Source organism: Tympanuchus pallidicinctus, unplaced genomic scaffold, assembly GCF_026119805.1.
Source record: "Tympanuchus pallidicinctus isolate F22 unplaced genomic scaffold, pur_lepc_1.0 scaffold2, whole genome shotgun sequence".
In the NCBI taxonomy this organism is placed as follows: Eukaryota; Metazoa; Chordata; class Aves; order Galliformes; family Phasianidae; genus Tympanuchus; species Tympanuchus pallidicinctus.
In genome coordinates, this window is record NW_026294721.1 from 39,440,126 (window position 1) to 39,461,397 (window position 21,272).

The window sequence follows — 21,272 nt, forward strand, 5'->3', positions numbered from 1 at the left end:
CAATCTGGCCTTGAACATCTCCAGGGATGGGGCATCCACAACCTCTTTGGGCAGCCTGTTCCAGCACCTCACCACTCTCATAGTAAAGAACTTCCCCCTGACATCCAACCTAAATCTCCCCTCTTTTATCTAATATAGCACTGTATTGTTAGTAATACATTTATTGAAAGAACATAAAAGGCTTTGTTGGCTCTTTTTCCTAAGATTTTTCATTCTTAGGTAAGTTTGACCGTCCTCAGTTCTGTCTGAATTGTTCAATAAAGATGAATACTGAGTATTTCAGGGTTTCAGTTGTAGGATTCCAACTTGTGGGGGAGGCAAGCTTTCAAAATAACATCAGGCTTTGTCTCAGCTTGTGTTTCTTTGTTGCTGTTTTTTCCTCCAGCTAAACTGAATTGAATTTGAGTCTTCTATGAAGTTCACAAGTTTGCTGTGCCACAAGCAGAGAAGTTTATGTGGTTCACAATATTGCTGTTTTGTCTTTAGGTTTTTTTTAATTTTTTTTTTTGAAAGAGTATATTCATTAAAACCAAGTTCTTCTACTGCCTGTTTAATAGACTTTTAGTTTTTATTGAAATATTTGAGAAAACTCAAAGTTTTGTTGTATTTTTGGACTTCCTTGCTTGTTCCTCTTCTGTTACTTCTGTTGGAATTTGAGTTGGTGAGTTCCTTAAGGTTTGGAAAAGAGCAGCTTGGTTGGTTTTTTTTGTGTCTTGATTTCTTGACCTGATTTTTTTTTTAAATTTTTATTTATTATTTTTTTTAATTCTTAGGATGGCCATGTGGAAGTGGCAAGATTGCTGCTTGACAGTGGGGCTCAGGTGAACATGCCTGCTGATTCCTTTGAGTCTCCATTGACTTTGGCAGCTTGTGGAGGGCACGTTGAACTGGCAGCTTTGTTGATTGAACGTGGAGCTAACTTGGAAGAGGTAAACGATGAAGGATACACACCGCTAATGGAAGCAGCTAGAGAAGGCCACGAAGAGATGGTGGCACTACTGCTTGGCCAAGGTAGGTATTGGGATGTTTTCCATGGGCTGCAATTCAACAAGCATCTGTGTATCTTTTTTTCTTCAAATTATTACTAAACTTTGGTTATTTTTGTTCCTTGAACAATTTCTGAACAAGCCATCACCCCCATTTAAATAAATTGTCAGTTTAGCAAAATGTTTTGTGTTATCTTGTTAAGTGGCCATTCTGAAGTGGTCTTTACAACAGCTTTGAATTTTTAAAACAGATGTGCTGTACTGAACAGTTGATATGAATAACTTGCACTCTGCAGGATGTCCTTGATGCATCTTCACAGCTTTTCAGTAACAAAACAAGCAAAACCAGATTTGATATACCATGATTTTAGAGGAGTTCTTTGGCTGTTGTAAAAACAAGATGCAATAAGCAAATGTCTTGTGCATCAAGAAATGTATTAGTCTGCTGATACTGTTTGCAGTAACTGGTGTTGGTATTTTTTGTTTTGTTTTTGAAGGAGCGAACATCAATGCTCAAACAGAAGAGACACAAGAAACTGCTCTAACTCTGGCTTGCTGTGGAGGTTTTTTGGAGGTTGCCGATTTTCTTATTAAAGCAGGGGCAGATATAGAGCTTGGTTGTTCAACACCTTTGATGGAGGCTGCTCAAGAGGGTCACTTGGAGTTGGTTAAATATTTATTAGCTGCAGGTATGGAATAATTCTGTTAACTATTTTTATAGACTCAGTGTATCCTTGTAGGAAAAAAATCTGTTTTCACATTCATTACGCTTTTGATTAATAGCTTTATTAAGTTGGTTGCAAAGGCTTAACCTTAAATAATGTACTGATTGGAACCTAATTTAGTTTTAAAAGACTTGGTTGGTGTACCTTTCCTTGGAACTGAAGTCCTAGGTTTTTTCCTTTCAATTACTCTAGCGTATGGCTAAGTCATTAAGTAATTTCAAAGCTGTTGTAATTCAGGGGAAGAAGTCAGGATTGCTACCTGATCTCGTAAAATATTGTAAAGAGAATTGCATATCTTCTGTAACGAGCTCCACAAAGCTTACATGCTTGTTAATACTGCTTTAGGGGCTAATGTGCATGCAACAACAGCAACAGGTGATACAGCACTGACATATGCGTGTGAAAATGGCCATACTGACGTAGCAGATGTCTTACTTCAGGCAGGTGCAGATCTGGTAAGTAATTTCCTTCTTAAAAAAAAAATTATATAAAGGAAATACAATGATTAATGTGTTTAATTTCATGTTCACTGCTTTTAAAACAACTTTTAAACCTTCTTTTAACTAAGTAAAAACTAGGGATGGCATTCTGATAGCTGTTAGGCTGTTCTGTTATCTGGGAATGCTTAGGTCACAAGGAGAACTTTGGCAGTTGTCTAAAGCATTTTCAAACCCTGGCAGTTGCATGTGCAGGAAACCAGGAGATCCTTTTCTTTTTGTCATGTGCATTGTAACTTAGTTGCCGAGCTGGTTATGCTTTAGTACTTACATTTGAAATTTATTCTGTTCCCTAAGCAGTAGACAGTAGACAGTTTTCTTCTTCTAGTGAGATCTATTTGGTGTACTGTCAGTTCATTTTTTTGCAGTTGGGCCAGCTTGTACACCAGTAGGTTATCGAAAAGTAAAATTAAGCATGACAAAACGCATTTACTTAATTTATAGTAACCATTCTGTGCTTGAAAGCTTCTTATCCAGGAGTCTTAGACCTGTGCAATGGTGGGTAGATATTCTCCTCTGTCTACAAGATATACCATGTTGCAGTATTGTTAAAAAATTTAGTGCTTGTAGGCTGTCAAATACTAAACAGAAATCTTCCATACCTAGTGTTTACCAATTCAAAAAGCGAAATTTAATTATATACTTCTGTGTGTCATGCTTCTGAATTTTGAATACCAAGTGTTTATTAATTTGCTCTAGGAGCATGAATCAGAAGGTGGAAGAACTCCTCTCATGAAAGCTGCAAGGGCAGGTCATGTTTGCACTGTTCAGTTCTTGATTAGCAAAGGTAAGTATTGTGTGAAGGTTAACAGAGCTGCCCTAACTTAAGGGCATATGTCAGTGCTAGTACCATGGATTTGATTCAAATACTGTACATATTTCAGTGATTCTCACTTAGTAATCTCCTCTGGTTTCTGGTGAGATGAGTGGAAATTCAGCAAACTCTTAAAAATAGTTGCATTCCATTGTCTAATTCCTAATAACACAGCAGTGGGTACTCGGTGTCTCTGCTCCTGGTGCAGCTTTTGAGCACCATATTTTTTCAGAAGTTAAATTTCAAGTCCTTGCTTGTTTCAACATTTCAGTTATCACTTGCTCTATGTTGTTACAGCTGTCAGCTGCAGCCTTATGTTACTGTTGAATGCGTAAAATTGGTACAGACCTCAGAGCTGCTGTTTTCTTTCTCAGCACCAGTTTTTCCTCATACCTGGTGTTGGAGACCTAAGGCTTCCAGTACAGAAAGAAGCAGAGATGCAACTAGTCTGCTTTCTGATGACTAGTTAAAGTAATGCATCAAGTCATTTGTAAAAAGAGGCATCACTGGAAAAAAAACTGCTGACACGCTTAAAAGCCAGCAGGTTCTCCTACTGTGTAAAGTTTAATACATGTGAATGTATCAGAACAATGAGTTTGAGTGCTAATTGCAGGTAGTTTTGCTGTTGTTCTTGGAAGTATCTGTAGTAAGGGTCAAATTCTGAAGCTGTTACCTAGTGAGATGTTAATTCAGTGACTGTCAATTTAAATGGACTTCTGATCAAAGTCTGGCTCAGTTTTAGTATATCAGTTTCAAGACCACAGCGAAAGAGAAAGCATTTTTCATTTTGTGTTTTTTTTTTTATTTTTTTATTTTCCCCCATTCCTTAAGTAGTCTTTGTGCTCTCTTTTTCAAGGAGCAAATGTGAACAGGACCACTGCTAACAATGATCATACAGTGTTATCACTGGCCTGTGCTGGAGGTCATCTGGCGGTTGTAGAGTTACTGCTAGCTCATGGTGCTGATCCTACACACAGATTGAAGGTTTGTCACTCCGCTGCTTTATTTTATTCTGAGTGAGTGAACAGCTGTGTGATTCTTAACTGCCTGCTGCTTTAAATCATAACACAGTTGTGTGGTCGCAGTTGAATGAAAACTAAAATACTGATATATATTTTTTTTTAATTATTATTATTGGGTATTTTTTGTAGAGTTTTTAAGTTTAGTTGTGGACTTGCTGCAGTTGGAATATTTAAGTTTTTATGTATTTTGTTGGGTCTGTCAAAACATTTCAACATTGTCATGTTCTGATTATACTCTTTTCTAACACTGTGATCTTTGCCTCTTCAGGATGGATCAACTATGTTAATAGAGGCAGCAAAGGGTGGTCATACCAGTGTGGTTTGTTACCTTCTAGACTACCCAAACAACTTACTTTCTGCTCCTCCACCTGATGCTACTCAGCTGACCCCGCCATCCCACGATTTAAATAGGGTAAGAATTGAGGACTAGTGGTTTGATCTGTGGGACTTCGTATTTCTTCTTGCAACTTAGTCAAAGTTGAAACATTTGAAAGAGTCAGGTGTGTCATTTCTACACTACTGAACTGTAGGGAACACATTGAAAGTCTGAGCTGTTATAAGGGTTCTCTGAGCATTCCTGTGTAGTCCTTCTGTTCTTATTTAAAAAAAAAAAAAAAAAAAAGCAACTGAAATCAGCTTTAGTGAGGCTGTTATTTGTAGTCTGCTGTGGCTTGTATTTGCTTTATCGGAGTGTAACGTGCAGAGATGAGTATTCTTACCCAAGTTATTTCCTAGATTATGAATTTGAAGCATGTAGAAGCTAGATGGTTTTGTTAACTGTTGAACTCAGCATATTTAAACTGTCTTAAATGTTGTTAGTTACCACAAACATCTGCTTTTCTAACAGGTTTTGTTTACCTTCTATTGAACTGTCACTAGATTGGAGTATGAGAAAAATAATCTGTTAGTATCCAACATTTTAGGCTCCTCGTGTACCAGTGCAGGCGCTGCCCATGGTCGTCCCACCCCAGGAGCCTGACAAACCCCCTGCTAATGTCGCCACAACCCTTCCCATCAGAAATAAAGGTCAGTTTTAGTTCTGGAGCTTATTTTCTGAATGGAAGATTTAGGTTGCACTTATAGCTGAGTAGTTCCTATGAAAAGTGTTAATGGATTCAGTCAAGGAGAAACTGTAAATATTTTTTTAGGATTGCTTATATACTAAATATCAACTCAGTCATCTAACCCTTACCGCAGAGTGTCAAGAAATCTGCCTAAGTAAAAACATTAAAGCATATATTAATCTGGCATACCGGACTGAAACAGAATGTCACCCAGAAAGCTCTGTAAATTTTCTAGTCTAATTTGTAGACACTGTTAAGCTCCATATTGTAGTTGATTGGGTAACTTGTGTTTTCTTAAGATAGTAGTCTTGGAGTGGGTTGGACTAATGTGACTGAAGGCGGAATTTCTTATGCTATAAAATACTTAGTCTGATATGGCTCAGTCTTTCTAGGACTAAATTTGCATCTATTTTGAGGATCACCATTTTGAGAATATACACTTTCTGTACCTCAGAAGTCTCTTCCAAAACAGTTTTTTTTTTTTGTTTTTTTTTTGTTTTTTTAAATCAAGGATCAGCAATAGTGCAAATACAGGCGTGCATGTTATAAAATTAATACTGTGTGTACACTTGTATTGTTCTGGAAATACAGCAAGGATCTCTGGAAGAAACTGGGCACCACCACTGGCTCAAATCCTGAGTTTTCATTTGCCTTTCACCCTTCAAAATTAACAGATTGTTCTTTCTTCAACTGGTATGGCAGACCATGTCAGCTGTATTACCGTGGACTTCTTCATAAAGATGTATTGGATTAGTCCATCGCTCATTCTTACAGGAAGGCTGAATTATTTGCCTTGCCTGGGCGCAGAGCTGAGTTTTGACACGTGCAAAATCGTGTCTGCTATGGATAACATGCAGTTGCTAAACATACCCTGTTAGGTCATGTTAAATATAAATGACTATTCTAGGTTCTAGCACTGTTTGTCAACTGGGCAAAGCTGGATACCTGTAGCGAAAGGATTCAGTGTTCCTAGAAAGTATAAGACTTCCTAAAATGTACCACACTGCTCAAAAAACTGGTAGCCTAGAAAAAAAGATGTTTTTGCATCACTTTTGCTGTGCTTCAGGAATGTAACGGTACATTTGTCTTAACACGATACCAATTCCAAAAGATCAAGTGAAGAGACAGCATGTTCTACCCTTTTGTTTTCATTTATCTCGTAGCACCACTTGATAACAGCGGCTCTTGAGGCAATCACTTCATTTGGCAAAAGTGTAACGGTAGTTGGATTAAATATGTCAGCATAGCATAGGGGTTATTTGGAATGTATGTGCAGTAATCTCTACTGTTAATTTGCGATCTGACTGCTGTGTTAAAGTTGATAGTGAAAGATACAGTTTCCATTGAGGACTGTACAAGTACTTTCTGACCTTCTGTGGGTGCTGTGTCTCAGTGCATTTAGCATCCCAACAGTAGCTCTATAATGAGGATGCCATTCATATGCACTTCCATTGGTTCTGAGGGGGTTTCTTTTTCACACAGCTGCTTCTAAACAAAAGTCCAGCAGTCATTTGCCAGCAAACAACCAGGATGTACAGGGTTACATCACCAATCAGTCTCCAGAGAGCATTGTAGAAGAGGCTCAGGGCAAGTTGACAGAGCTGGAGCAGAGGATAAAAGAAGCCATAGAGAAGAATGCTCAGCTGCAGTCCTTGGAATTGGCACACGCTGACCAGCTCACCAAAGAGAAGATTGAGGAGCTGAACAAAACGAGAGAGGAACAAATTCAGAAGAAACAAAAGATTTTGGAGGAACTGCAGAAAGTGGAACGAGAGTTACAGCTGAAAACTCAGCAGCAGCTGAAAAAGCAATATCTAGAGGTAAAAGCGCAAAGAATTCAGCTCCAGCAGCAGCAGCAGCAACAGTCTTGCCAGCACCTGGGACTTCTGACTCCTGTTGGGGTAGGAGAACAACTCTCAGAGGGAGACTATGCACGATTACAGCAAGTGGATCCCGTCTTGCTTAAAGATGATCCTCAGCAAGCTGCTGCACAGACGGGTTTTGCACCAATTCAGCCTCTGGCGATGCCACAAGCTTTGCCTCTGGCAGCAGGTTCCTTACCTCCAGGGTCCATCGCAAATCTTACAGAACTGCAAGGTGTTATAGTTGGACAGCCAGTATTGGGCCAAGCACAACTAGCAGGGCTGGGGCAAGGAATACTGACAGAAACACAGCAAGGGTTAATGGTAGCCAGCCCTGCTCAGACGCTCAATGACACGCTGGATGACATCATGGCAGGTGGGTTTATATTGTTATGAGCAGGTATAATATTTGCTTAACCAGTTGAGGGTATGTCAGCTTTTTTTGTGTGTGCGTGTGTGTTTATGTATTCCTGCTAGCTCTACAGCAAAACCACTAGCCTGTTTCCTGTGTTTAGGATCTCAGAATTAGTTTTAACTTCTCAATTTGCAGCCTTGCCTTTCTTTTTGTTGTGCTGTACTGGTGCCCTTTTGTCAGGTTGGTATGTCAGAAGTTGCATTTTTAACTTTTTGTAGTTTGGGAGGGGTGTGCTAAAGGCTAACAGCTGTATTTCAGTCTGTAGCTTAGCAACAGCATCACGACAATACTGTTTGTTTGCACTCTAAGCTAGTAACTGAGAACTGTGTTGGAGCACTCGGAGCAGGTTTTGAGCTACAGCATCCCTACAACTACAAGTTGTAGTGAATGTAGGCCTGTCTGCTGAATGAAAGGTGCTTGGTTGGCCCAGAATAATGAACCGTTAGGAAACGTTTACATTTACTTGGGGGGAAAAAAAAAAGAAAATAATTGTAATATATGTTTGCTGTTGGTGGTTTTTTGTTGTTGTTGTTTTTTGTTTTTTTTTTTTTAAGTACATTCCTGAAAATTGCTGCTTCTCCAATTAAAAACAAATTGAGCCCTACCAAGTTTTTCTGAATTACTTCGGAGATTCCTTGGATGTGTTGAGTCAGTGCTTTAAGGCCTTAAAAATTAGTTGTTTAAAATAATAGGCTTTCAGTACCATAGGGAACGTGAGCTTCTAGTGTTGATTCTCTTTATGCATGCTTCAGTTGGATGCCCCTGTTGATGTTAAATAGCTGAAATGCTCATTTGGAGTACCTACCTAAATACAGACCGACTGTTAAGGAATGTTTAAAAAATAATGAATACATCAACATTTCCCCTGATTAAAAACTTGTTGATGTTTTTGTGAAACAGATGAATGTTTGTTTTTAGAAGTGCTGTCTGTCTTGACAGTTCTTCTCTGTAAGGAGGCTGTAGGACTAAGGCTCTGTGCTGGGATATGAACTGGAGCGCAGACGGGTCTCTAAGAACATGTTAGTCCAAAGGTGCAGAGGAGTGGAGATTTTCCTGCATTTATTGCAGTGTACTGAGTGGAGGGAGTGAATAGTGGATTTGGTAATTATGTAAAAGACTGCATGGTGATTGTTTGATATAATTGGAATGATGCTTTTCAAGTTGTGACTAAAATTAAACTTCTAATGAGTAACCCGATGTTCAGGCAAAGCCTCCTAAAAGATTACTGAAACTTATGGGAGCTACAGATTCTCTTCGGAAAACCTAATGTTAGAGTTTAAGCCTAGGTACAAAGATTGAAAGCTATCAGTGAATAAATGTCTGACAGGAGACATGAGAAAGCTACTTGTAGCTACTTAAAGCTACTAGCATTGTGATAATGTGCACTGATGGTACTGGGATACCTACCACTACCAGCTGCTTGATTCCATAGAGAGAACAAATACCATTTGTGGTTATGTGTGGAGATTGTGAGCAACATACTTTCTTTTAAGTGTAACATAGACTTTCATTTAGAATGCACTTGCTATGTGTTTAACTGCATATAACATTCTGAGGATCTCTGATTTTAGGTCAAGTGGCATATACCCAAATGCTTGTTCATGCCTTTTTCTGAAAGTCAGATATTTCCAATGTACATTTGAATGAATGTTTTTGTACTCCTTCGTCACAGTTCTTACTATGTGCAGGTACACATGCAGTTGAGGATCAGTTCTAAATTGTGTTCTGACAGGTATTTGTGGTAAATCTGTTAGAAGTTGTACACATGCAGTTTCACCTTGAGTCTGTCAAATGGCTTCTTTTAAAGTGAGCAGATTCAGCCCTGGCTGTACAACGCTAGCAGCTTGATTTCACACATCAGATTTTAGTGTGGAGGTGAAATGGGCTCAATGTAACACAAAATGTTTAGGGAGCAGCTACGTATTTTTTTCTGTAGCCTTCTATAATGCTTCTGTGGGACCCCTGTGGAGTATTCCTGGAGGTACAAAGCCTTGTTTGCAGCACTGGGTGAATTCTGGAATAGGAATAGCATTGGAATAGGCTCCCCACAGAGGTGGTTGAGTCACCATCCCTGGATATGTTTAAAAACTGTCTGGATGTGGTGCTCAGGGGCATGATCTAGCTGAGGGTTGTTAGAGTTAGGTTGTGGTTGGACTCGATGGACTCTTTAAGGTCTCTTCCAACCTAAGCAATTCTGTGATTCTATGAATTCACACTGGTTACAAAGCAAGGCTGTCTTCTGATTGTAAACTTGATTGATGTACACTTGTAACTAGTGTTCATCTCTGTACTGAATTGTTTGCAAATTATTAGTTTAATTATCCAATTTTAAGTGCTTGTTTAAAGCAAGTCAGGTATGCAAATGCTGGTATTAGAGGCTGGGATAAAATAATGTTGCTGTAATAGTCAAGTGCTTAGTTGTTGGATCACCTCTAGAATGTTGAAGTGTGATTCCTTGTTGCTAGAGTAGGTCACTGACGTTGTTAGGGCTCTACAGGATCAGCCTGGGAACACAGAATATACTGACTTGAGAGTTCTAAGGGGTAGTTTTATGTTTTTAGTGTTATTGTTGTTTTATTTTGTTCTATGTTTTATTTGGAAAGAAAGAAACAGGACAAGTTGAAAAAGTGAATATTCAATTACAACTTCTGTTGGAACTGATGACAAGCAAAGGGTTTGCTCTTCGACTTCAGATGTCAGTACAAGTCATTTGCTTGCAGTGAGTTTGGCAAATAGAAGTATTTATTGACCATGGAAAAGGATTAGTTAGGAAACTCTTCAATGAAAATGCAGCAAATGATGTGCAAAGAATTAAAGAAAATAATTCCTTGTTTTAATGATAAACTTTTGTTAAGGTACATGGTTGTTTTTCAAGAAGTGTAGTGCAAGGTGTTGCGTCTGGGTTGTGACAATGCCTGCTATCAATACAAGCTGGGGGACAAAAGGACAGAGCACAGTCCTGCTGAAAAAGACTTGATGGTACAGATGAATAGGAAGCTGGACATGAGTCAGCAGTGTGCCATCCATATCCTGGGCCACATCAAAAAAAAGTGTGATCAGCAGGTCAAGGGAGGTGAGATCTCACCTGGAGCATCCAGATGTGGAGTCCTCACTACTGGAGAGACATAGACCTCTTGGAATGCATCTAGCAGAGGGCCACAAAAAATGATCTGCCTACAAGAACAGGCTGAGAACTGGGGCTGTTCAGCGTGGAGAGGAGAATGCTCCAGGGAGACCTGAGAGCTGCCTTTCAGAGGGCTGAGAAAGGGACAGACTCTTTGACAGGGTCTTTTGTGATAGTACTAGGGGAAGTGGTTTCAAACTAAAAGGGGGGAGATTTAGACTGGATACGAGGAATAAGAGGTAGCTGAATCACAGGAACAGGTTGCCCAGAGAGATGGTATAAACCCTGTCCCTGGAGACGTTCAGGGCCAGGCTGGATGGGGCTCTGAGCAAGCTGATGTAGCTGTAGGTGTCTTTGTTTTTGCCAGGGGCATTGCACTAGATGGTCTTTAGAGAGGTCCCTCCCAGCTCAAACAACCGTGTATTCTATGATATCCAGTAGCAAAACCTCACAAAAAAATTCAGGAGTCTTGAAACACTTGATATTTTACTTTCTGGAAGCTGCCTTTTGAGTTGAGTCAGTTATAACTACTGAAATTAACACACATCAACTGTAAGTTGTGTCACGGTGTTAATAAGACTAGTACTGTACTGTACTGAACTAAAGCAGATACTCTTGAAATACTGTAACTGCGACCTAGTTGCAAAGATGTGCTATCCCAGCCATATAGTAACTCATGTTACTCAAGGTGTAATGTTGAAGTATGGTGTTTCAGGTGAACTGGTTTAGCTGTTTATTAACTGCAGATTAAGCTCGTTGGCTGCTGTGTTTCATTGTTCAAGACTAGTATGAAAACCTTTTGGCTTACTGTGTCCAAACAAATACCACGAGTTGTCAGTAAAGATTTAGTTCGTTGTCATTGGCACATCGATGAAAAATTTGAACTCTGCATAGATGATATTCTAAGAAGCACAATCCAAATTGTTATCCATAAAAAGTAGTGTCTTGTCTCAGTGGGTACTTTAGGGTTATGGATAGTGTTATTCGTGTTATTGCTGAAGCACATTCGAGATGGATTTAACATGAGAACTATAAGTCACCAGGCATATTGATGGACTCTTCCGTTATTCATAAAACATTTATATATGATTTGTATGATTTGTGGAAAGAGATGTTGGCTTTTAAATACGTCTTTCCCTATGGCTTCTTTCCGAGACTTTCCCAGTTAGCTTGATTTTAATTTTATTTATGTTTTTAAATATGAATGTTTAATAGTAACTGCTGTAATAAAGTGTGTGTTCCCCAGCCCCAGTATCAGGGCTCCTGCAGGAATCTTAGCAAATACCACGTGCTTCTGTAACAGGGTAAACTTCTTTCATGTGTGGATTATTTGATGATCATGCTTCTATGTTATATGATTTAAACTAATTTAGTTAGTTTCCAGTTGATTTTACCATCTTTCTCTGGTCAGTTTGAACCGGATGCTGAGGATCACGATTATTTTTTTTCATCATTCCATTACTGTTTTACTATGATTGAGCTTTCTCCTTGAAGTTGGAGAAAGAAGGTAAACTCGCTATTTTTTTTTTCCTAAATTTTTCCTAAATTATTCATTATGACTGTGTGTGTGAAGATGGGAGCAGGAGTTCTAACACATTCTTGTCACTGTCTATGAAACAAATTGGTTGCTACATTATTAGGTTATATCTCTACAGCAAGAATAAGGAGTGAGATGAGGTCAAAGTAAACCTTCACTGGAAGTTATTAGATTACAGTCCCTTGTTCTGTGCAATGCCGCGGTTTTTGACCTTGTGTATCATGCGTATTTTGGCTCAGCATCAGCATGTTCCTTTTAGTTCATACCTAGTGTGATTTTTCTTGTAAGATGAGAGCACCTTTCAAAAGGTGCTCTGATATTAAGATCAGCACAGCTTGTGACGTGATCAAGTCTTAAGTAGTAGGTGAAGTATACATCGTATGCTCTAAGTTGATGTTTTTGTTTCCTTTCAGTGGCATTTATTGGCTTCTTTAATGATATTTGTTATAGGAAGTCCAGAAATAAAAGCAAAAATGTACTAAAACCACTGCGTTGCAGAGAAGTAGTACACAGATTGGCACGTTGCAGTAAAACTTGCACGGCATCTGTTGAAAAAGTTACCCCTCCCACCTAAACGTAGGAGCTAAATAAGCATGGCTGGTAATGTGTGATGTGGCCGATTACTAAACCTATTTGAACAATAAAAGTGACATCAGAAGTTGGGGAGAAAGGGATGTTATTTCAGTATTCCTTAAGATTACTCGGTGGAGTGTATTCAGTGAATGCTGACAATGTGGAAACCATATTTCTTTCATTTTGCAGCTAAAGGTCCTTTTGTGAACTTGACGGGCAAAACGTATAACCCTTCACTTCCTCCTTTGCTGTTGACATTTGATAAAGGCTTGTAAAAAAAAAAAAAAAAAGGAAGAAAAATTGTGGAGGAAAAACATTAGATTACTTTGAAGAAAAACAAATAGAAAAACTGGAGTTTCTTACCCCCAAATGCTGTTGTAGTGTCAAGTTCACTTGGTAGTTGTAACTATTATGCTGATGAAATGAATTTCAGGGACGTGTGACTTTGTGTCATGTCAATACTCTATCATCAACTGTAAGATGATATTACCTTCTGCTGCTTATCCTAATGTCTTTGACCAAAGTCTCTGCAAAATGGCTGTTAAGCTGCTTCTTGACTGATTTCAACAAATTCTTCTATGTGAGCAACCTGATGCTAGCTCTGCTGCTTCTTTGTGATGTTCGTGGGGGACTAGGGGAAAGTAGATGGACTTCTACATGAGAATCTTTAAACGGTTTTAAGAAAAAATGCATAGATAATTGTTGCTTCAACTTGTTCTGCGGTCCAGCTTCAGGTATGGAATTCCTGGTACGAATAATGACTGGCAGGAAAAGTTTTGATATTTTAAAAAAAAATATGGTTTCTTTTGTTTGTTTGGTTTTTTTTGCGGTGGGCATTTAGAGAACATGACAGTCTGATATGTACATATTTATTTGGCAATCTGATATAGTTATGAGGGTTCAAAAGGTGGATTAAATGTGTGGAAAAATGCACATTTCTGAATATTTGAAATATTTGAGGAGTTCTTACCCACTGTTGCTTTTACTGATTGTAATTATTCTGTTCAACAGCAGTGAGCGGAAGAGCATCTGCAATGTCAAACACTCCTACCCACAGCATTGCAACTTCTGTCTCCCAGCCTCAGACGCCAACTCCAAGTCCTATCATTTCTCCTTCAGCCATGCTACCGATTTACCCTGCTATAGATATTGATGCCCAGGTAAGCCTTCCACTGTCACTGCAGCACACATGCGAAGCTATTTTCTTTCTGTATTCTGAATAATTCATTTATAGGGAACAGCTCTGTTGTATAATGAGACTTGATTAGCTGATTGTAGAAAGCCTGTACAACTCTCGGGAAAGTTGCGGCCCAGTTTCTTCTGTGTTCTAGCTGAACAAAAGAGAAGAGCCTTGCAGCACTAAACATTTGTATTTCTCATTTCTTCAGTAAGTGAATATGAGCAACAGGGTAGAAAAAAAATTAATATTTTGGAGGCTGACTTCTGAAAATGAAAACTAGGCTAAAAATCTCTTGCACAATTATTTTGCACAGTTGTGCTTTGAGTTGTTGGCCAGTGTCCCCTTGCCTCCCCCCAGGCCTGACAGAAGTATGAAAGTATTGCAAAAACATCTTCAAAAATGATGTATTTCAAGAGTTCTCCCTCTCAATAATGAAAAGGCTTATCTGTATTGAAAATCATTTTGAAAGCAACTGCTGTTTGTTGATTTGGGGCTATTAAGCCATCAAAGGAAAAAAAGAAAAGTGTGTACTGCTTTTTTCTATTTTCTATTCTGTGCATTTCTATTTGCATTGTTCTAGACCATAGAACAAGTAACCAAGATGATAGGGCTAAGTTACAAGCAGTGTGGAGATGAGTAAGTGTGAACTGTTGTAGACTGCAAGAGGAGATTATTGTGGACTGGGGAGAGAAATCTCTGGGAAACCAGTTCTAGTTAGTTCAGCTGCTTATGGAGATTGACTTGGTTTCTGCTGTGACTGCAGATCAAACTCTTCCCATAACCTGATGTGTCTCATTGCTAACTGGTAGACAGCAATACATGTCAGTACTGAGTTTGGTTGCCAGCTACCCTCAATCATAATAGAGTAAAGCAAAACTAAAACTATGCTCACACAGAAATCTGCTCTTGAGGAATCTTTTTTTCAATATCTCAGCAGAGCAAACTAGAGGTAGAATTCTGTTTCTAATTTGAACATTAAAAAAAAATGAGGTGATCAGTAAACAGGGCTTAAGTTTTGCATAGTTCTTATTTCATTATAGATGCACTTGTTTTTGTGCTAGCCTGAAGATGACAGAAGTTGTACTTGAAAAAGGAAGAATTTGTATTTCTAATGATTTCTTTTTCAGACTGAGAGTAACCATGACACAGCATTGACGCTTGCTTGTGCTGGTGGCCATGAAGAGCTAGTACAAACACTGCTAGAGAGAGGAGCCAATATTGAACATAGGGACAAGAAAGGTAGGTATCTCACCATGGCAATACAGACCCACTCTTGTCTTCCACTTTAACATAGTAAATAAATATTCAGTGAGTATAGTTTTTGTATGAAGCTTTTAGCTTGCTTTCTTGATGATGTAACATAAGTTGCTTAATTTGAAGTTATGAATGTGGATTCTTCAAAAACATCCTTTTTCATTCTAGGATTTACTCCACTTATTTTGGCTGCTACAGCTGGCCATGTGGGTGTTGTTGAAATCTTACTTGATAATGGAGCTGATATTGAAGCCCAGTCGGAGAGAACAAAGGACACTCCTTTGTCCTTGGCTTGTTCAGGAGGGAGACAAGAGGTGATGTAAAACTATAAGTCTTCAAAAGCAGGTTGTAGGTTGTATATTGTCTTTATTTTACAGAACAGTTATAGTAACTTAATACACGGTGCTGTTTCAGATGATGTTTTTTTTAAAAAAAAACAAACAAACAAACAAAAAAACCACGCTTAGAGATTAACATACTTGAAGCTACATATTGCAGTGTTTGATTTAAAAAAAGATGTTGAATGGGCCAGAGGAATGTCAGCAGATGCAAAGGAGTAGCTGCGAGTGACAATTATGTGTTCTTGATTCAGGAGAGAAGACCTTGTAGCTAGCTACCTAATACAGGAAAGATGAATTTAGAGTAATCTTTTTACAGATTTGAGATATTTGTCTCTCTCAAGTAGTGTTTCTTGGGGAAATACATCCTGTTTTTTTTTTTGAATGGCTTTTGCAAAAGGATTGGAAAAAAACTGAGCCTTAGGCAGTTGTGAAGATACTAGGGTGTACTTTCCTGCTCCAGTTTAGTTCTGACAGCTTGTTTGTCCTGTGATTTCAAGGCAGAATGTTGTAATTGAAAAACTCTTGGCTTCAGCTGTGTATGATCAATCTAAATATGTTTTGTGCTTGAAAGCCTGAAATTGAGCCAATGAGACATTACTGTTCTGGAGATAACTCAGTGAGTTTTCATCTCAGTGTTCATTTTGACTCATTTTGGCACAAAGTTCAGTTTCCTGACAAGACTTCTGCATTAACTTGCTTGCAGAAAATAAACTTCATGTACAGTATACAATGCTGGGAATTACTTGAATTGTAAACAAATCTGTAAGGAAGGCATCATGTAAAAATTACTTTTTGTTGTTAATGTGATGCAAATTTTAATTTCTCTGGCTCCTGTGAGAGACTTGTGTACAGTCTACAACAATCTGATGTTGTGTTGTAAACAGCAAATGAAAGATAAAAGCATGAAACTTCTTGGTTGCTCCTCAGCTTTGGTTTGAAGATGAGTTTTTAACTTGATAATGAACTGAATGTGACAGTGGGAAGACGACAAGCTTCTTTTGAACTAAGTGTGGTTTTTTTTGTTGTCTTAAAAATGGCTGAAATAACCAGAAAACTGGGATAAATTTATTTGTAACGCAGTTTGGTGTAAGTCTTTTAGACATGTCAGTGAGTGGTTGTAACTGATATTAAATGACTTTCACATAGGTTTTAGGGTCATAATTTTAGTCTCAGCTTTCACAGAGGCCAAGAATAGAGTGAAGGAAACGAACAAAATCACTGTCTTTACACTGGAACAGTAACTAAACAGTACGTTTAGGATTCTGAAAGCATTGAATAGATTTGTATCAGATAGACTTGTAAGTTTGAGAGAAAACCAGATTTTATTTCCTAAAATACTGCAGGTGGTGGAGTTGCTTCTAGCTCGAGGGGCAAACAAAGAGCACAGGAATGTTTCGGATTATACACCTTTAAGCCTTGCTGCTTCTGGTGGCTATGTGAACATTATCAAGATTCTGCTAAATGCTGGGGCAGAAATCAATTCCAGGCAAGTTCCCTTTTCACTTCTTTGTGGTATTCACCCTTTTCCAAAAGGCTTTCTGGGCAACTAAATTGAACAAGTTGGCTTGTGCTTACATAATAAATACATATCCGTGTAATTGTCATGTTTGTCATAGACTTCAGGTAGGAAGGAAAGATTTTTGACTGTGCTTTTTCAGTGCTCGCTTAACTTCCGGCTCCTTCTGTATGTTTAGATAACTTCTGCCATGTGTCATATTATATCAGTCCTCTTTGATTAAAGGTTTAAAAAGCAAAGTATTTCTTTTTTCTCCAATTGGCTTGCTAGTTTGAAATTATTTCTTGGTTAAATAATAAAAAAAATAGTGTGCATGTTTGTTTCCTGCCAGTAATTTAAAGAAAGATTTTGCTGTGTGTTTTCATCTATGTAACATCTCTTGCATACATTGAGTAGTTCAAATATGCATTACACAAGTCAAATAAAAAGTTAAAGCAGAAGTTCCTCGTAAGAATTGCCTTTAAATTTACAGCAGTTAAAAATCTAACATGCCTACGATGCTTTGAAATAGGAATACTTGTCCAAAATTGCTGGCAAGAACTTTCTGTGGTTTCAATTGTAGTTGCTGTGTTGCTGACTTCCATTCTTGTTAAAAACTCTATTTTCTCTGTTTTTGTTTAAGTCATCTCAGAAATGTGATTGCGATTTAAACTCCTTTGTTGTTTCTTCTTTCAGAACTGGTAGCAAATTGGGCATTTCTCCCTTAATGTTGGCAGCCATGAATGGCCACACTGCTGCTGTGAAGTTATTACTGGATATGGGCTCTGATATAAATGCCCAGATAGAGACCAATAGGAATACAGCACTAACTCTGGCTTGTTTCCAAGGGAGAACTGAAGTAGTTAGCCTGCTCCTTGATAGAAAAGCAAATGTGGAACATAGAGCTAAGGTAAGAAGCAAATTGCTCTCCAAAAAATAGATGCTTGCAAGTTATGACTTGTTATCATCTGATGGTTTTATTGCCCTTCTGTACGTGCCTCTTGGAAGTTAATTGGATGACCAAGGGTGGTGTCTGCTACAGAGCAATTCAAGTTTCTGATACTGTCTAGAAAATGTAAAAACAGTGGTTGTACTTCAGGAGCTAGCATTTATACAGATATACAAATCTTTGGAAGAAAAGCAATTATTTTGAAGCTTTACTTGCTTTTCAAGTTAATGGATCGCTGTTCTTGTAAACATCTGAAAATTAAGTATTTAACGAATTTAGAAAGTCACATTCTTGATATAGGTTGTACTTAAGGTCTGATCTCCTTGTCTAACTGCTTCTATCCATGGTGGTAACAGAGAACCGAAAGGAAGTGTGGGATTGTGAATGTCTGTCAGAAGTTCATGTGTCCCCCTTCACCTAGCCAGGCACTTTCTGGATGTTGCTCTGTAGCATCTCTTAATGAAGATTAAAAACAAAAGTGTGGTGTTCTTTTTAGCAATACTTATGCTGATCATCAACTGTATAAGGTTGACTGTGCTATTTCTAAGATGCTGTGGCATCAGTAGGCAAAGAACCTTCCTATCTCTGTGCAGCAGCAGGACACCTATGCACTGCATTGTGCCTCCTTTTCTGTGCAGGTGTACATTTTCTTTCCTTTGAAATATTGGTAGTTTTTTTACAAAACTGGTCAGGTAGGAGAGGCTGTATGGCAGAACTTGAAATCCGCTGCTGGAAGTAGAAATCAGTCCTGGTTCTTAAATGAATCCACCTCCCAGTTCTTTCACACAAATTGCTTGATTTTCCTGCGTGTTTTTCGTAGACTGGTCTCACGCCATTAATGGAAGCTGCCTCTGGTGGATATGCAGAAGTAGGCAGAGTTCTGCTGGACAAAGGTGCAGATGTAAATGCTCCTCCGGTACCTTCCTCAAGAGACACAGCTTTAACCATTGCAGCAGACAAAGGGCACTACAAATTCTGTGAACTTCTTATTAGCAGGTACTGTATTTTTGTAAGTGTGCCGCTTAAAGAAAACAATCTCTAGTCTCTGTGTTGTAATATACACTATGTGATGGGGAATGGGAAGAGTTCTGTTAGACCATTAGTAATTATGTTTTCTGTTTAGATGAGAGTGTAAGTTGTGTTTGGTGTTCTAGTACTTGCTTTTACCTGTGTGGACTGCTAGATTTTTTCCTGTGTTATGAACTTGTGAATGTTTCATGTGAAACGTTTCACGTGAAGGTGATATTTCTTGTGGTTGCATCCCTGATGCCCTCAGTTTAACTGTCAGTGTTAAGTCCATTGAAAAGCAGATGTGCACAAAGCACAAGTCTTAATGATTTCATCCGTTTGAGATTGCTGCGTGTACTTGGTGATCATAATTGTTTCTTGAACGATTTTTGGATGAGTCTCTTTCCAAGTAGTGGCACTGGCTGTTGGCTTGCACTCGCAACTTTACAAGTTGTTCTCAGCAAGCTGTTGAGGAGTACGAAGGGGTGGAAGTTAATGAGGTAATTAGCAATGCTTCAGACCCAACTGACAAACAGTATGAGTCAGAGTATTAAAAATACGTTTAGTCTGAGTGTAGGCTTTTCACAGCATCAGAGAATCTAAAAATATTTCTGAAACTGAAGCTCTCTGTGAATGCATATGTTTTATGTAAAAATGAGTGCTGAATTAGCCAATTTTTTTTAAGCATTGCATGAACTTTTGCAAGACCTGTTGACATAAGTAACTAAAATCTTCTCCATTGTTTTGACTGAACGTTTGTTTTTGTAGAGGAGCTCACATTGATGTGCGTAATAAGAAGGGGAATACTCCACTGTGGCTGGCAGCAAACGGAGGGCATCTAGATGTTGTCCAATTACTAGTTCAGGCCGGAGCAGATGTTGATGCTGCTGATAACAGGAAAATAACTCCTCTTATGGCAGCCTTCCGAAAGGTAGAATGTGAAGTTTACCTTTGGTTTTGATTAATGTTGTCTCAATCATCCATATGTAGTAGGAATAAACAACATAACTGATAAGCTGCATTTTTAAAGATGTGATTTAACTTGTAGTACTTGGCATTGAATTTTTAAAAATAGGTGTGCATGTCACCTGCATGATGTGGTGAATTCTAATAGAAATTCTCTTTATGGTTGTTTTACTGAGTCTGATTTTCATGGATCTGAAAACAAAAAACTAATGTATTTCTATGGAGATGTGAAATATGCAACAGAAGTAGAAAAACGATTTTAAAAATGAATTGTTATGCAAGAGAGGATGAGCATTTTAAAAATCAACTTTGAGTTAGCCCAGCTTGACTTGAGATAATTGAGTGTAGTTCAAGTTCAGTAGTAATTAAAAGTTGTTTATGACTGTAAGAATATACAACTGTAAGTAGCCAAAGCCAGATGTTAGAAAACTGACAAAAGGAAAAGATGAAAGTATATGAAAATAAGACTATAAAGCCAGCATGAGAGCAGTACTTTCATTGCTTGTCTATTCCTTCTTTCAGGGTCATGTAAAAGTGGTGCGCTACCTAGTAAAAGAAGTAAACCAGTTTCCATCAGATTCGGAATGTATGAGATACATAGCAACCATTACTGATAAGGTAAGATTGTAAGAGAACGCTTCAGAAGAAACAATACTGTGACTCAACTTTAGAGTAGATGTTTTAAATACTATTTTGTTGACATGCTGGATTTCAGCCAAATGATGAGTCCATTTGGAAGTTTTCAGAAAAAAAAATTGGAAAAAATGGGAGCACACAGCCTGTGTAACTTCATAAACCTTCGTGGTACGACAATATTTCTTACTGTGCATGTCTGTTTTCAGGTGTTCTCCCTGTCATTGGTATGTATGTAATTGCCAGTGGCTGTGACCACTGGTCATTTGCATGATGAACACCCAGTGAAAGTAATTGCTGCTATGCAATTAATACAGGTCTATAATTATAATAATAGTAGAATGTTAAAATATTTCCCAGCTGTTTCAGGGAGGGGGGGGGTGCTAAGTGTTGTTTTGTGAGGGCCTTTTAATTTGTGCAGTTCTTTCACCTTTCAGCCCATTTCTCCTTTAGTTTCATAAACACCTTGTCTTTACCAGGCATAGGTTATGAACTGTCCTTGTACCACTTTAAGCATGCTGAGATATTAATTATTGGTTTCATGTTCTACCTGTTAATTGGACATCAGTTTGCAAAGGTGGGCATGAAAAGGAAATTTCAATCTGCAGTGAAGGGTTGCATTGATAAAATTTACACTTGGGATCAAGAATGGAAGGAGAATTTCATCTGTGATGATGCCATGTCACTTACTACTCATGACTCAAAACTAGTAAATGAAACTCTTGCAGCTTATTTGCCAATGAGAGATTAACTTGGTGTAATTATGGATGTTTTGTAATAGTATTGCACTGGAAGTAATGGAAAATGTTCTTTGTTTTCCTCCATTA

The 21,272-nt window shown here is 38.2% G+C and overlaps 1 protein-coding gene across 7 annotated transcripts in view; it reads left to right on the top strand.

The window, feature by feature from the left end:
* Positions 1 to 21,272, top strand: part of ANKRD17 (ankyrin repeat domain 17) — an 81,299-nt gene that overhangs the window by 47,762 nt on the left and 12,265 nt on the right. For 4 of the 7 annotated variants that reach the window (XM_052683176.1, XM_052683180.1, XM_052683178.1 and 1 more), the window contains 16 exons: positions 774 to 1,011; positions 1,484 to 1,675; positions 2,057 to 2,166; positions 2,908 to 2,995; positions 3,879 to 4,006; positions 4,313 to 4,456; positions 4,968 to 5,070; positions 6,591 to 7,346; positions 13,631 to 13,779; positions 14,927 to 15,038; positions 15,222 to 15,367; positions 16,738 to 16,880; positions 17,586 to 17,799; positions 18,659 to 18,834; positions 19,615 to 19,777; positions 20,335 to 20,430. In XM_052683176.1, the coding sequence (XP_052539136.1) occupies positions 774 to 1,011; positions 1,484 to 1,675; positions 2,057 to 2,166; positions 2,908 to 2,995; positions 3,879 to 4,006; positions 4,313 to 4,456; positions 4,968 to 5,070; positions 6,591 to 7,346; positions 13,631 to 13,779; positions 14,927 to 15,038; positions 15,222 to 15,367; positions 16,738 to 16,880; positions 17,586 to 17,799; positions 18,659 to 18,834; positions 19,615 to 19,777; positions 20,335 to 20,430 (2,958 nt within the window). The remainder of the gene's footprint in view (positions 1 to 773; positions 1,012 to 1,483; positions 1,676 to 2,056; positions 2,167 to 2,907; positions 2,996 to 3,878; positions 4,007 to 4,312; positions 4,457 to 4,967; positions 5,071 to 6,590; positions 7,347 to 13,630; positions 13,780 to 14,926; positions 15,039 to 15,221; positions 15,368 to 16,737; positions 16,881 to 17,585; positions 17,800 to 18,658; positions 18,835 to 19,614; positions 19,778 to 20,334; positions 20,431 to 21,272) is intronic. The other 3 variants (XM_052683177.1, XM_052683181.1, XM_052683182.1) reach the window with 3 other exon arrangements.